Raw genomic sequence first — 15,067 nt, forward strand, 5'->3', positions numbered from 1 at the left:
ATTAAGCTTTATTAGTTGTATTCACTTTTGTCATAGCTACGCGTATTCAGTGAATGACAAAATCTATGAAAATCACAAAGAAAATTAAATATATGAAACTCCTGGATGCAGCACACCAGAAATACTCACAGGCCAGTTATGTTGGTTGCCACTTTATTTACAATATTTTAATATAAAACCAGGTTTAATCGCACAAATAGTGTTCACAATTTCAGAGAGCAATCCAACATCTATTAGCAGCATACAGAATGGGAATATGCATAATGAATGAATAAAAAAATCATGGTTAACCAAATCATCATTATTTTTAAATTACAGTATTTCTGACAGCATTGGTACTTGTATTTTTAACCTGGTATGCTGAAAATGTAACATAAAATTTCTAAACTGAAAGTAATTCTTGACCTCCAATGGAGCTGAGCATTGTTGCAATTACTATTTATAAATGCAGGAAAAAAGGTAATATAGACTAAAAAAAAAAAAAAAAAAAATCACTCAAATTCCACAAAACCATTAAACGTCAGAACCATGGTGGAGGGGTAGACATCAGAATACCATTCTTTTTTAGAGATAGTAAAAACTTAAGTTCAAGGTCTTACATGACCTTTCATAACTACATGAACTTGACAGTGCATTAATTCTGTCACATATGGTACAACATTCATAGGGGCTGAGGGAGTGCTCGGAAGGAGCTCTTTGCTCCTACACATTTTGGTGAATTATGCCGCTGCTTAATCAGGCCTGCTGTGAGCCCTTCAAGTGCCAAGAACTGCTCAGGCTGCTCAACCCTGTAGCCAGGTCCAAATGATAATACCACCAATGATAGCACTGCTGACTGAAGTTGAACACTGGAGCAACTCAACTTTCAACCTTGCAGAAAGAGGAATGCATTTCTCATGAATGAGAAATGATGCTGTTCATTTTAATTTCCAACAATGTCATTTTCTAAATGGAAAATATTCACCCAGTGCCACCATGCTCAGGAGCTGTCACTTCCTGTAACCACTTACAGAAGACAGTACCAAATTTTTAGTGCAAGTACACTGTCAGGTCAACTAAAGTTATCTGATTTTATGCTCAGAAAGAGGGTTGTCTAAAGTAATGGCATTAACTATATGTATCATCAGTTTTATTTCACCTAAATTCTAAGAAGAAAAGTAAAGAAATATTCTTCAATTTTCCAGCCAATTTGGATCCTGGTAGAACCTAAAGAATTGCAAAGATCTAAAAATATTTATTATTGTAAAATCATAAAACCACACAGCCCCCCAACAATATAATGCCACTGCTGCTTCTTTGCAGATTAAATAAATTCACTGATATGTTACATATCTCTGATTTGTAGAATGCTAAATGACTTTTATAACCACATTTTTAGTTCACGTGAGCCTAAAAAGATGCCTGACTGCATGAGATGTGCAGTCACTAAATTCCCCAGAATTCATCACTTGATACAATTTGTAAGAATCAGTTTGGCTTCTGACAGTTTCTTGCATTAACACATTAGGATTTATCAAATAATCAATGCACATAATTATTTCCAAAATTACTTCTGTTTTGGAGGATCTAACCATTGTGCTATCTCCTGCAGTATCTACCATGTTATCAGTGTTTTAATTCCCTGCATCACTACCCTGATGTGACAGTCTCCTTTGTGTGCTTTCAGAACAACATCACCTCTTCCCTCCTGAAAGGATGGAGTGCATGGGGCACGAAAAGCCACAAAAAACATTCTGCAGATGCAAAATCCAACTAAAAGCATGGGAAATAATTTGAGAATGAAGATTCTCAATGAATGAAGGGGGAAAAAATAAATCATAATAACATATAATGTTTCCTGTGATTACTGCTTCACCTTGCAAGACTTATAAAAGTTCAAGTGCTTACATGGTGGGTAAGGATATGTTGAAATTATATGAAAGCCAGGCAGGTATGAAAAGGAAAATACTGGGTGAATTCACACAGCACAAGTTACAGAGGTTGACAATTTAGCACCTATTTCAAAATATAAACACAAGCAAGGAATGCTATTGCTGAATCAATCCCTTTTCTCCCTACCTGTTCATCAAACAATGCATTTGCTAAAAAAAAAAAAAAAAAAAAGAAAAAAAAAAAAAAAAAGGAGAAACATCATTTCACTCCCAGACAAGACCAGCTTTTATCATGTACAGTAAGGCTGTTCATCCACATAGTTAAAAAAAGCAAATATGAAAAAATCAGAAAGCTAGCATGGCTAATCAAAGAACAAAACTAGGTAACACCATATTCTGTCAACTTCTACCACACTTGTGCAGAATGGGATGAATTCAAAGCTTAAAGAAGCTCACACTGAGAGCAGGGACATATGTGCACCTGCTGTGCCTGTGTAGCCAAGCCTTTGGAAGGGACCTGACTTTTAGAGTGTCATATATTTTTATGATTCCAATGTTCTCCCTTAATAAGCAGGTAAAATGTTAAATTTTTATGTCTAGCTGATTCACAGCTAATGTACTATTTTTTTAAAAACTGTATTATTTCAGAATAAAAAACACAATTTGGTTACTCTGAAAGAAAAATATTTTGTTAGCTTGCACTGAGTGCATTTGGATTTTGAGCACTGTCTGTTCAGTGCTGTCTGAGGTGTGTATCTCATAATTCTCACTTATTTCTCCCCTACTAGCTTGGCTGTCCAAAGGCAGTGTTTCTGATGGGGAGTGCAATTTCCAGAAAGTATGTGACTCACTCATAATGAGACCACAGTCATTCAAAATGACAGTTTAGCTAAGAAATCCAGCTGACAGAAGGAGTTTTAATTTACTTTTAATAATGTGAAAAAAAAATTCTAGTAAAAAATGTTCAACTCTTCCTGTAGACTCAATTTCTATAAAGGAGTAACTTTCAAGAGAAATACTTCACTCATTACACAACACTATATGCCTGAAAATACCAATTAAAAAACTTCCTTTGCAGAAGCAAATTAGTAAATAACACTATGTTATACAAATATATATTTTCATCCATCCTAGGAGCATTAAGCACACTGACTTTGGAAAGTTTGTTTGTAGAATAGGTAAAGTTGTATTATAGGATGTACAGACCAAATAGCAAAATCAGGATGGCATCATCTGCCTAAAAACTGTAATTTCTTAAATATTTCCATCTGCAAACCCAAATAAAATGCCTTTGTTTATTTGTTTTTGGGGTTTTTGTTTGTTCTGGGGTTTTAAATCTAAAAATGAGAAAGAGTAAAAATAAACTCAGTTGTGCAAATTATTAAGGGTTTTTTTGTAGTTTACCTCAAACACAAAGTTTGTTATTGATACAAGCAAATAACAGATCTGGTGGTCAAATTCACTGCAACTGATAAAAACATGAATTGCACATGAATTCTGTTAATTTATGCTTTTAATTTATTGATTCCCTCACAAAGCTTCCTTCTCAAAAGCAGGAAACTTATTACACAAACTCCTCACTTGTTACTGCATCTTTAGCTGCTCTTCAAAGCATTTTCAAATCCTTCTGCATTTCCCTTTATTGATGGCTGGAATTTATGTTCCTGCTTAATATGCTTCAAAATGGAAAAACAAAAATCAGTGAAGTATCAGAGAAATTAGGACAAAGCACCTTCTGTGTGCCAGACAGAGTAGAGATCAAAACATGCTTTAAAGAACTCTAAATTAAGAGAAGAAAAAAAAGCTCTGCTAACACAGCAGAGCGTGCACTACCATATAAACATCTCCTAAGTGCCAGGAGTACAAAAGTGTTAAAAAACCCCAAACATCTTAACTTTGGCCACATCAGCCAGAATGCTGAAAAATCAGTCAGACAAAATGAAGTTGACTCATTAGAGCTGGCTGGAAGTTGCAAGGAAACAATGCCAGGACAAGGGCAGATTCAACACAGGAACCACTTTCTGAGGTACACTCCGTGCATAGCAATGAGCAAATGAAGAATGTGCTAGAAGGTTCTCATCACTTGGTGACATACAGGCTAATTATGGAGGGAAAATCTATGTTCAACTGCTTCAAGCAGGAAGCGAAAAAAAGAAGTTTCTTTCACTACAGTCTGTATCCAGGTAAACAGGATTCTTCTCTGAAGAGCTTTAAGCCAGGCATGCACAGACAGACTTAGGATGATGGGAAACAAATAAATACCACAACTGAAGGACGCAATAAGAGTGGTAATATGTCTGCAACCTCACAGCAGCATAGTACTGACATTACAGGATGATAACAGAATAACTGAATCACTTAGGCTGGGAAAAATCTTCAAGATCAGCCATTAAAGCTGCCACTGGCTTAGTCCTACATGAAACCATGTCCCTCAGTGCCACATCTACACATCCTTTAAATACATCCAGGGATGATGACTACACCACAGCCCTTGGCAGAGTGTTCCTAGGCTTGAAAACTCCTTCAGTGAAGAAATTTCTCATAACGTCCAATCTAAACATGCCCAGTACAACTTGAGGCAATTTCCTCTCAGACTGTTGCTTGTTACCTGGGAGAAGGGACCTACTCCCAGCTCACCAACAGCCTCCTGTCAGGAAGCTGTATAGAGTGAGAAGGTCCCCCATGAGCCTCATTTTCTCCAGGCTGACCCTCCCCATCTTCCTCAGATGCTCCTCATATGACTTGTGCTCTAGAGAAGAATCAAGAACAGAATCAAGAGCAAACACAATCCTTAACACTGAGAGAGAACAAACATCTTTCCAAACCAAACTCTTTCCTCTCCAACAGTAGGAGCCTAGTGAGGAAACATGAGCAAAACCTACTGTTCATTTCTCTTGAATGTCCTCTCCTCAGATTCCCTCTGGCCTTGACTTGCAGACTTCCTGAAACCACATCTCCCGTGGTTCTACCTCCCATGGCAAACACATGATACAAAACAATCTATCACTGTCTATCTCACAATGTTTGATGTGCCCTTTGATGTGATCTAAGGGCATCAAAACATTTGATGCCCTTAGATCTAGTATTCAGGAAAACTACTAATTTCCTAATAACTCTCCTCATGACACTTATGATCTTTTATTAGAACTCAACATCCATCCTGTCCCGCTCCTTCTCCTGTGTCTTCACCTAAAAAGTCCTATTTTATTCAACCATGTCACTTCAGGAAGATTTTCAGATCACTTGATTTTTCTGGCACCTAATATGATGAATTCTACTAGGTCGTCCCTGAACATAATAGTCATCTTCTGGATCAGCATGTATTCATCCTGGCACAATTATAGTAGTTCTGTTTTCCTACTTATGCCCAGTAATTCCCAATATCAGACCAACTCTGTGAATCCAAACTAAGCACTAAACTTGACACTACCTGGAAAAGCCCTTTTATTTTTCAGGTATTCAGAGTATCTCTAATACCTCTTTCTATGCTGTTGCCATATTAATTCAGTCCTCATGGTGTACATAAAGGTAAGGCTCTTTTCCAGAAGCCATGATTCTGCTATGCTTTTGACCATGGAATTTTATTTGCCACATATTCAATTCATTCACTCAACACCAGAAGATTCTTTTGCAACTGTTCATGCTCCTGTGTTCATTTTTACCACCATGAAAATCATCAGTCAAACTCTTCTGTCTCTCTTTTTTTCCACATGACTTAAGACCATGTTGAAAAGAAATACCAGTAATGGCAGAAATCTCAATAAGACACTACTGTTTTTCTAAAGTAAAAAGAAAAAGACTATTTATTCTGCACTTCATTTTCTACCTTTAAGTTGAATAATCATCAAAGATCCAAGAACCTTAAAATTCCACACAGGGTTACTGAGATGTTCTCAGCATAGTAGGGAATACCATCAAGTTCTCCATGACCAGTTGCTGTGGAGATATCACAACAGTGGTTTTGGTCCATGAAGCAACTATAATCCACTATATCTGACTTGATCTCTTAGCAGAATTAGCAACATACCAGATAACTTAGATCAATCAGAAATCAGATTCTGGAATCCAGTTCTGAAAATAATGCTAATATTCTAATATGCAACAGGATATACTATGAAATGTGTACTGTACTACATTCAGGATTCAAATAAAACATCTCAGGTTATATGGCAGTTTAGTAACTACATGTAGTCTACTCACTAACAGCAATTCCAGATCAAATATATCTATTTTAACATATTTAAACATTCTCGTTTGAATGGTTTGTTTTCATAGCTTAATGTAATTTTTCAGTCATGTTTTTCCATATATGCCTTGGCAAAACATTTCACTTTATGCAATGCCAACCAAAAGTATTTTCTCTGAAGATAAAATGAAAAAAGGAAAAGACAGGATGCAGCTAAAAACACTCTCCCTTTGCACAGAGATGGAAAAGTGATATTATTGGACACAGTATATTCCCAGCAAAACACGTAAATTCTGGTACCCTAGAAGAAAAACTGTTGTTACATTTCTGAAGATGCTATTGCAAACTTGGGTATCTCTCAAACGTATTCATCTACCACCTACTTGAGGAAGTATGCACACAGACAGATGGAAACTGCATGTGCATATAGCACATGACAGTATGTTAAGCAGTGTGTATCAGAGGTCTCTGTGAATATGCTGGGCTTCAAATTCTAATTTGCAAGCACACAGCTTACAACAACACATTGAACCAAAAACAGCTGTGCCAATTAGAGTATCATCTCCAGCACCTTCTATGCTTTATGATAAGGATCAATAAACACTGATGATCAGAGACAGCTGATCAGAGCAAAACAGGTTTTCAAGGTTAAATATCAGGAAGTGGTGGCTATGCAGACTGTAAGGTCACCAAGTGTGGTTTGTCAATTTAAAAGAAAATGGGATCACCTGCTTACCTGATAAGGATGACATCTGGTAAGAGCAGTTACTCATTCCTAAAGAGAGAAAGGCCCAGTAGACATTTAAAAGGAAATCTTAAATTTAGTCAAGGGGCATAACGGGTACAAATATTACCTGAAATCTCCTAAAAATGGGTGTTATTAAGCCACGAGTATGCCTGATGTAAAGGATCAGGCATAAAATTTTTCTTTTAACCCTTATGACTTATAGATCACAAAGTGCATGTCAAAACAGTACAAGACAGTTAAGTTAGATTCTGGAACATTCTGAACATCCATCTTCTCTTTTTTATAGAGAAACATTGGCTAACAAGGTCCAATCTGCAATCAGCATATTTTCCAGAGTCCCTCTTCTTAAAAAGAGAAAAACAAGCAAGTGTAGCTGCTAAATTGTTAACTTGATGGTCAGTCTGCTATTCCTGATAAGGACTTGTATATTCATTCTTTCCAATAAGCATAAAAAGATATAATGGGAAGTTGAACTTGCAGATAAAACAAAATGCAACTAAATCATATTTAGACATAAAAGTACACTGTAGTTCTAATACAATATATGCTTTCTCACAATTTTTTCAAAGCCATCATGACAGAAAATGAAAACCAGGCACAATGGCATCTTCTTTACCATTGTTTTTACCTTTAATTCTGCAAATTTGAGTATTTATTAATCAACATCTTAAAGTATGCACAACACTGAAATAAATCTGGGATATTATACTGTAGAGACTTAATACTCCTTTTGCTATCACATTAAATTACCATAGATTACTATTTTACAAACACATTCAAAATAAAAATCCTCAAAATAAAAAACCTTCATTCTTCTTTTTTTATTTAGTGAAAATATATTTGAATCCAACAGAACAGCATTGCAAGCTTTATTGCCAGGCTGGCTTATTAGCAGAAGAAACTCACAAACACCATCCATGTCAAAAATAAATCACACTCTGGATCTGCAATGGACGTGATAGTAATGAGCTCTCTAGGACTTTGTCATTTAAACATTCATTCCTTCAAACATGCAAACTAAATATAAAAAAAAACCCCACGGAAAATTATTAAAACTAAAATGTTTATATGAAGAAAATTATCTGCCTGAACACCACCCTCCACAACACATGAATGAACAGCTCATAATTTTCTGAAGAGTTTAACCACTACCGCATTTCTTTATAGTGTATATTTATCTGATTAGAACACTTCTCAAAAAAAATAAACAAATTTGAATAACTTCTAGCAACAGTCTTGTTATTTTATTTTTGATACATGTGGATACAATACAGAAGACACTGAATAAACTGAAAAGCCATATGTAGAATAAAATTTTAAGTGCACTATATGAAAACAAAAGAGACAATGTTTCGCTCACTGAGCATCACATACACCAAAAATGGCTTTCTTACACATGATATTATGAATTACTAGTTTACTAAAAAATCAACGCATTCAAACACTGAGTGTGGAAATCAAGCATAATGTCACTCTTATGCGAGTTCTGGAGGTTAAGGTGAAAACACTTGCTTCCCCTCAGGTTTTATATGGGGAAAATGCTGATAATAATTAGCTATGACATGAAAAATAAATAAATAAATAAATGCAATCATTAAAGAGAAAAATACTAGTCTTCTACAAGAAACAGGCAGGAAAGTCTCACAAAAAGTCTTTTGCAAATGTTTGGGACATGTAGGTATATGCACAAAGTAGTATAGCTGACATTGGATTACTTTATGTCTCTCCATGAATTTTACAGGTTTTGAATTCAGATAAAATTGTTCATATTTTTCTAAATTTGTCCATAGTCTGTGTTTTATGCAGTTACTCTTACATCTAGACACTGACACCATTTTTCTTTATTAATAGGCCAACATTGTTATTTCATTGACCATCAAACAGGGTATTTGTTGATTTAGAGAGAACATTTTATCATACCAAACTGCTGTACTTCATCTGACAATAAGCCAATAAAAACAACTGAATTTCCCAAGTTAGTCAATACTCTGAGGGATTTCTTTTGTTTGAACAGTAAATTCCTAGGACAACACAAATTAAAAAACGAAGTGGAGACTGTTTTACAGGACATTTTGGCACCCCCCATTATCACATTTCTCTTTGTTTACCCATAATGTTGTTTTCTGGTCAGCAAATGGAGTTTTCACTTTTAAATAAGAGATTTAGCTTTAAATAGGAAACATTCAGAGATAGTTCTTATATAGGTCAGTAGTAGTTTATAATAAATACATGTGCAAGATGAGCTCATGTTAAGCTTTTAATTCCCGTATGATTACCTTACAATTCTGAAATGAAGGGATTTTATTAAGATGGGGCACACTTACACAACATTTCAACACTGTTACTTCCAAAATCAAGTTCTTTAAATATTGTCTTTAAAATGCCCTTCCTAACTACTGCCCTTCACAACTGATTAAAGAATATAAGGAAATGAGGAGACAAACAAAGCAGCAGTCCAAAGAATCACTGTGAGATGTCCCTGAACTGGGCCACAGACCAAAATTCACATTGCAAGAACAGGGATGTCTGCCATGGAACCACAGCTTGTCCTCTCCACAGCTGCTCCCCAGCTATTATCTGGGATTTCACTTGGCAGGACAGGTTACAAGGGCTCTGTGATACTTCTGTGCTCCCAAAGGATCATTTTTCCCAAGACATTCAGGAAATTTTTTGACTGCATATATAGTAGCCAAAGAGCTTTCAATCCTGACTGCTCTGGCTCTGCTAATGACTTTGCTTGTAATTATCCCTAATTATGGCACTGGAACCATACAAACCACGTAGTTTCTTTCAGTGCAAAAAAAGCCAACACATACTTTCTCTAAAAGCCTGCAAAACTAAAATTATCTTCCAATTTAAGAAAATCCTTCAATGAATTGCATCAAACTTCACCCACCTACTCCAATCTGACCCCAAGATCATTCCCACACCATCCTTCAGGTTCGAGTCAAATCAAAACTATGTTGTGATCCCTTCCAAAGAAAAGGGTCCGAAACAAACAGGGGAAAGACATGACTTCTTAGTTCAGGTGCAGGAGCAAATACACCTGAGGAATCATTTCCTAATAGAACATGGTTAAAAAAAAAAAAGGAATCTAATTAATCGGAACAATCTCGTCTCCGCCCATCCCCCAGAATGAAAAGAAACATAATGAGTTTGATCTTTGAGTTGGAGGTTTTTTTGTGTTACATTCCTTAGATCTAGAAGGGAACTTTAGGACAGAAAAAAATGAGACCTCTACTTTGCATATCTTCATAAGCACAGAGGAGTGCAATAGAGCCACTTTCTGTTTGGTTGTCTGCCAGATTTAATGTAAGAACATAAAGCCATTCCACATCCCAAATTAATGCCCTAGAGACCAGCTTGCACAGCTGGACTGGTTTTAGGTCACTGGAAATTTAATTATCTGCACAAAAGCTAGAAAAATCTCAAACAACCAACCAAAAACCAAAACACCTGTATGTGGATGAAGAAGAGGAAAAAAAGACATTTTTACTCTTCTTTTGCCAAACTAGCAGGAAGATCGTCTGTCCTGTTCTTGCCTCCTTTAATTTAGACTACAATGACAAGGACTGGAAGGGAGTTACTAACAAATTTGTTGTAATATTATCTTAAGAAAAATTGTATAAGAAAAATAATATAAATGATAGAACTAGTTTTCAGACATAACTCAGCAAATGAACATTTTTTCTGCAGCTGTTAATGACAGTAATTTCAAGTAGCTGGTGTAAAGGACTATATTCCTTTTAATTTAGGCAGCAAAGCCATTTTCATTTTATACTACAATGCAAGGATTAAATGTATCTGAAATATCTATGTTTTTTTCAAGTGCTATAACTAGTGTTTCAGAAAGCATGATAATTTTACTTCAGACAGTGAATTTTTCTTCTTATAGTCTACATGCTGGAGGAGAAAAAAACTGAGTTCAAATATTTTAAATTGCTATATTAATCAAATTACCATATTTTAAAAATTAAACATTGGTTGTAAAGGAACAGTAAGTCTGTCATAAAAAGATAGGAAACAAGGAGATGGAGAAAAAAAAAAGTTGCTTATTATTTAGAATACGCCTACGTTATACAGGAGTATACACAGAAATACCAACAATTGATGAACCCTTATAACTGAGGTACCAAAAGCAGACTGGTTTTGCTGTCTGCTAGCAAAAAGTAGCAGGATTTGTCATCTTAGGAAGAGTACTGCATTAATGCAGCTCTAAGGCTTGCAAAATTTTGCCTTGTTCAGTATCATGGATCACACAGATGCATTTGACTGTGTATCTTCCTATTAATTAAAATCCATCTAAAGTCCACTTGAGCCTAGTGTTTGCTCTTGGATAGGTGACTCTGAAGCCCTACACACAGCTAACAAACACCAACAGGAACCGATCTGCGTGAATTTTCAAAGTATTAATTTAGGCTTTGGGAGAGATTGGAGAACTTGTGGTTTTATGTTAAAAGAAACTTCTCCTGTTAAAACCTTAAATATTTTAATTATAGTAAACTGCCAGATTTTTAAAATTACCTGAAAACACTGAAAACCTCCAGCTTCCCACATTTCAAGACCTAAACAATACTTGCTTTGTCAACCTTGGTCAGCACTCTGGACTTCCTGATGGGAAGTACCGCTGTGCTAAAATGGTAGTGCTTATCACACCACGCTGGGAGCTGTTTCTAGAAAACAGTTTTGAAATTAAAAAATAATAATAAAGAAATGCAGCTTTGAAAGCTTTTCCTTTACACAGCCTGGAAAGGTATTTCCATAGGAATCTATGCATGCAAACTCTCTGAGGGATTCCCTGTGCATGACACAAAGAGCAGTGACAGAAACCCCACACACAGGCACAGAGCTTGCAATACCTTCATAGTGGATGCCTCGGTTTCCAGTTTTGTGAGGTGATTTGAGTTATCCTCTAGCTCTTGCCGAAGGTTGGAGTTCTCCATCTTTAATGCCTCAACTTGCTTTAACAATTGATCATATGAAGCTGCAGCCATCCTGGGCTACCCTCAGCCCTTAAAAAAGTAAGAGAAAATATTAAATTTAAGCATTTTAGAAAAAACCCTTCACTACCTGAATGTATCTAACCACAAAATCATCTCTCTCTCCCATTTATCACACGACTTCCTAAACATTTAATTTAAATCCATTGCACCAAACTGTTAATTACTAGAACTAATGCCAGATCAAGACTTATTTCTGTGGGCTTCCATTTGGTGTGCATGATCAAGCAAATTAAAAAAGTTCATTATCAAGTGCATCAAGATATTAGGGGAAACTAGAATAAATGAAAGAAAGTCACTGCATCACACAAAAGCATCTTTACTACTGGCACTTCAGTTTCAACATGGAGAAATTGCAGATAATAGACCATATGTCTATTTATATGTCCAAAAATAATATATAATTTTTGGATAGATAACAAGTATCTGCACACATATCTAAAAGATGCTGACTGCCTACTTATTTTAGGAAACGAAGGGTAGCCACAGATGTTCAATGTTCCTAGGAATAGCACACACTCTGAGGGAGATGCTAATGAAAGAACATCAGTAAATATTGGGAAATTTTATCTGAAAAACCCCACATCATCAAATCTAGTAAATATGTAGATATTTTGTAAAAATATCCTTCAAGGCACAAGATAAAAACAAATTTCTTCCACACAAAGTGGTCATACTGCACCACTTAATTTAAAGATTAAAGGCTACTCTTGATATCAAGGCATCCAATACTGTTTTCAGTAGAACTGTAACACTGTCCCAAAACACCAGCACAGCTACTCAGGCATTATATAGAAGAGAGAAACAAATATTTCCATTTCTATTATGAACTACAAATTGTTCCCCGCTTTCCAAACCAAAAGCCGGCAAAGTTTTTAATCTAACAATGTAAGTTAACTAAAACATGGCTAATTAATATTTGAAGCTCTTCAGAATTAATGCTATCAGTTTCTTATTCATCAGCCATTAGAGAGAAAAAAAGCGTAGCACTTCACATAACACAAGCTACCCTTCAATGTCATTGCAGATATCTCCTAAGTATATGGCCTGTAACTCAGAGGAAAAAAAAAACCAACTTACAGAGCAACATTCCCTTTCATCGTTACCACAGTACTTTGGAAAAGATTAAACAATTAAATGGTGTTATTTAGCATTTTTATTGTAACCTCTGAGCAAACTTAGACCTTACTGCTTGTGTAACCTGTTATAAATCAAGTTTCCTCTTCCTGATGAAACTCAATTGAATTATCCAGTCTACTAAAAATAGGGTAAAATTATTCAAAAATGTTATAGTTCCTCATTACAAATTTTGAAAATTCTGTTTAACCTTTCTAAATTTAAACTGAAGAAACTGCAAAGAAGAGAGTACAGCACTGAAGCAAGGAACAAAAGCTGTAGTGCATTTGATATGACTGGTTTATTTCCTTTCCAAGCACCTGCCACCATCAAAGGAGAAAGACACCTGCCACTTATGAAATCGTGACTTCCATGAATGAAAAGAATCTGTAACATTTATTTTTCAAAATTTGGTCATGCTTTACTGAAGACTTCATTTTTGAGAAATAAAGGCAATCTGAAATAACTTCTCTACAATGCAAATTCTGGGATTTTACCATCAGGCTGTTTCACCTAAAAGGTTGAGTCTTGTCAAGAAGAATTGTAGCAAAAGCAAAACAAACACACAAACACCAAAAAATCAGTAATGACAGACTGCTTGTATTTAATGCATGCTTTTATCTATTAAGTAATAGTTTCCATTATTATTAAGAAAATTAATAGCTATAGTTCACATTTCAGAACACACTGCATGCACAAGCCCAAGGAAAGGCAGACAGAAGTAAATAAGAATGCAAACTTTTCCCCATTATTTGCCATGAATTAGCACTACATTGTAATATTGATAGAATGTTTTTACTGAAGTATATCAATAAAATATATCGCATTTATACATCTACATGTGGTTTACAGAAGCTGCTCTGTGCCACATAGGACATGCAATTTGTTTCTAGATAAGAGTATATTTTTCTCCCATTGCTATAATTCATTACTAATGTGAAAGGACAGGTAATAAAAAATAAGTACTCAGTTTTTCCATTTCCTGTCCACTTTTGGGAATTCTAACTTAAAGATTTGAAATTCAGAACAATCAGCCCCATTACCAAGATATACACACACAACAAATTAAATGGAGAAAAATGGATGAGGGGAGGAGCTATGATAGAAATATATAAATCACATAGCTCTGGTATTTTATATGCATAACATATTTTTGCTAAACGAGTAAGGATCCTGAAGGAGAGATATGGTTTGGCTTTCCATCCTTCTGATTTAAGTTCCTAAGCTTCCTTTATTTCTGTAACATGAAAGTAGGACATCACCACTAAGAGACAGCATCCTACCTCAGACTAGAAGTTACTTCCGGATTTATTCAAATGTCAAACTTTGTGGGTTTTCAGATTAAAAAAAAAAATTTAGCTGATTACCACAACCTGGATAACCCAAAACATTTTTTTTTTGCTGCTAAATAGATGCCCAAAGGAAGCTACACTGTCACCACAGTTGCAACAGAGATGAACAGAAAAACTGTACATAGGTAAGGAGCAGTTCAAAGACATCAAGATGACACAGGGCAGTGCTGAAAGCCAAATTATTGGGCTGGAGGCAGACTGTCAGCAAAGATCCCCCAAAACTAGTCTGTGACCGGCATTTTTGTATGTTTTGTTACTGACTTTGGCACAAGAAGTAGCATCAAAACTTACTCCCATAAACTCAAGAGGTTGCACAAGGTCCGAAGACTCCACGTCATACACAATGAATTTGATGGACTCAGAAATAAAGCAGTAGAAACAGGGTGGAATTGCAGAGCATAGCGACACAGGGTCACTCACAAAGGAATCGCAAAACCTGGAGCAGTGAAGCCTCTCAGCAGCCAGCCTGCAGGACACTGTGTGTGACACCAATGTGACCTGGCACAAGGATAGGAAACACGATTCCCAGAGTAATCAAATCATTTTACAAAGAGGTGGGTGAGAAAAGTGAATTTAAGTGAGTGCAGAGAAAGATGTGGAGTGATCAGGGGATGAAAGAGTATCTTAGAAGAGATTAGCCAAGAAAACCTTGGCTGCCTCAGCACATCAAAGGCTGGAATGACACAGCCTTACTTTGTTATTAGGGAGTAGAAAACACTGAAGAAGGAGAATAACATTTACGTTAAAACACAATACTGACACAGAACAAATGGGTGCAAATCGTTCATTTATCA

The 15,067-nt window shown here is 35.8% G+C and overlaps 1 protein-coding gene across 5 annotated transcripts in view; it reads right to left on the reverse strand.

Annotated features, from left to right (window-relative positions):
* The window catches only part of APC (APC regulator of WNT signaling pathway), an 88,750-nt gene that overhangs the window by 44,625 nt on the left and 29,058 nt on the right, over window positions 1-15,067 (reverse strand). For 4 of the 5 annotated variants that reach the window (XM_068175611.1, XM_068175609.1, XM_068175610.1 and 1 more), the window contains exon 2: window positions 11,665-11,817. The exons of the other annotated variant lie outside the window; for it this stretch is intronic. In XM_068175611.1, the coding sequence (XP_068031712.1) occupies window positions 11,665-11,799 (135 nt within the window). In that variant the 5' untranslated portion in view covers window positions 11,800-11,817. The remainder of the gene's footprint in view (window positions 1-11,664; window positions 11,818-15,067) is intronic. 5 annotated transcript variants of the gene reach the window in all.

The sequence above is a fragment of the Anomalospiza imberbis genome, chromosome Z (genome assembly GCF_031753505.1).
Source record: "Anomalospiza imberbis isolate Cuckoo-Finch-1a 21T00152 chromosome Z, ASM3175350v1, whole genome shotgun sequence".
NCBI classification, from domain to species: Eukaryota; Metazoa; Chordata; class Aves; order Passeriformes; family Viduidae; genus Anomalospiza; species Anomalospiza imberbis.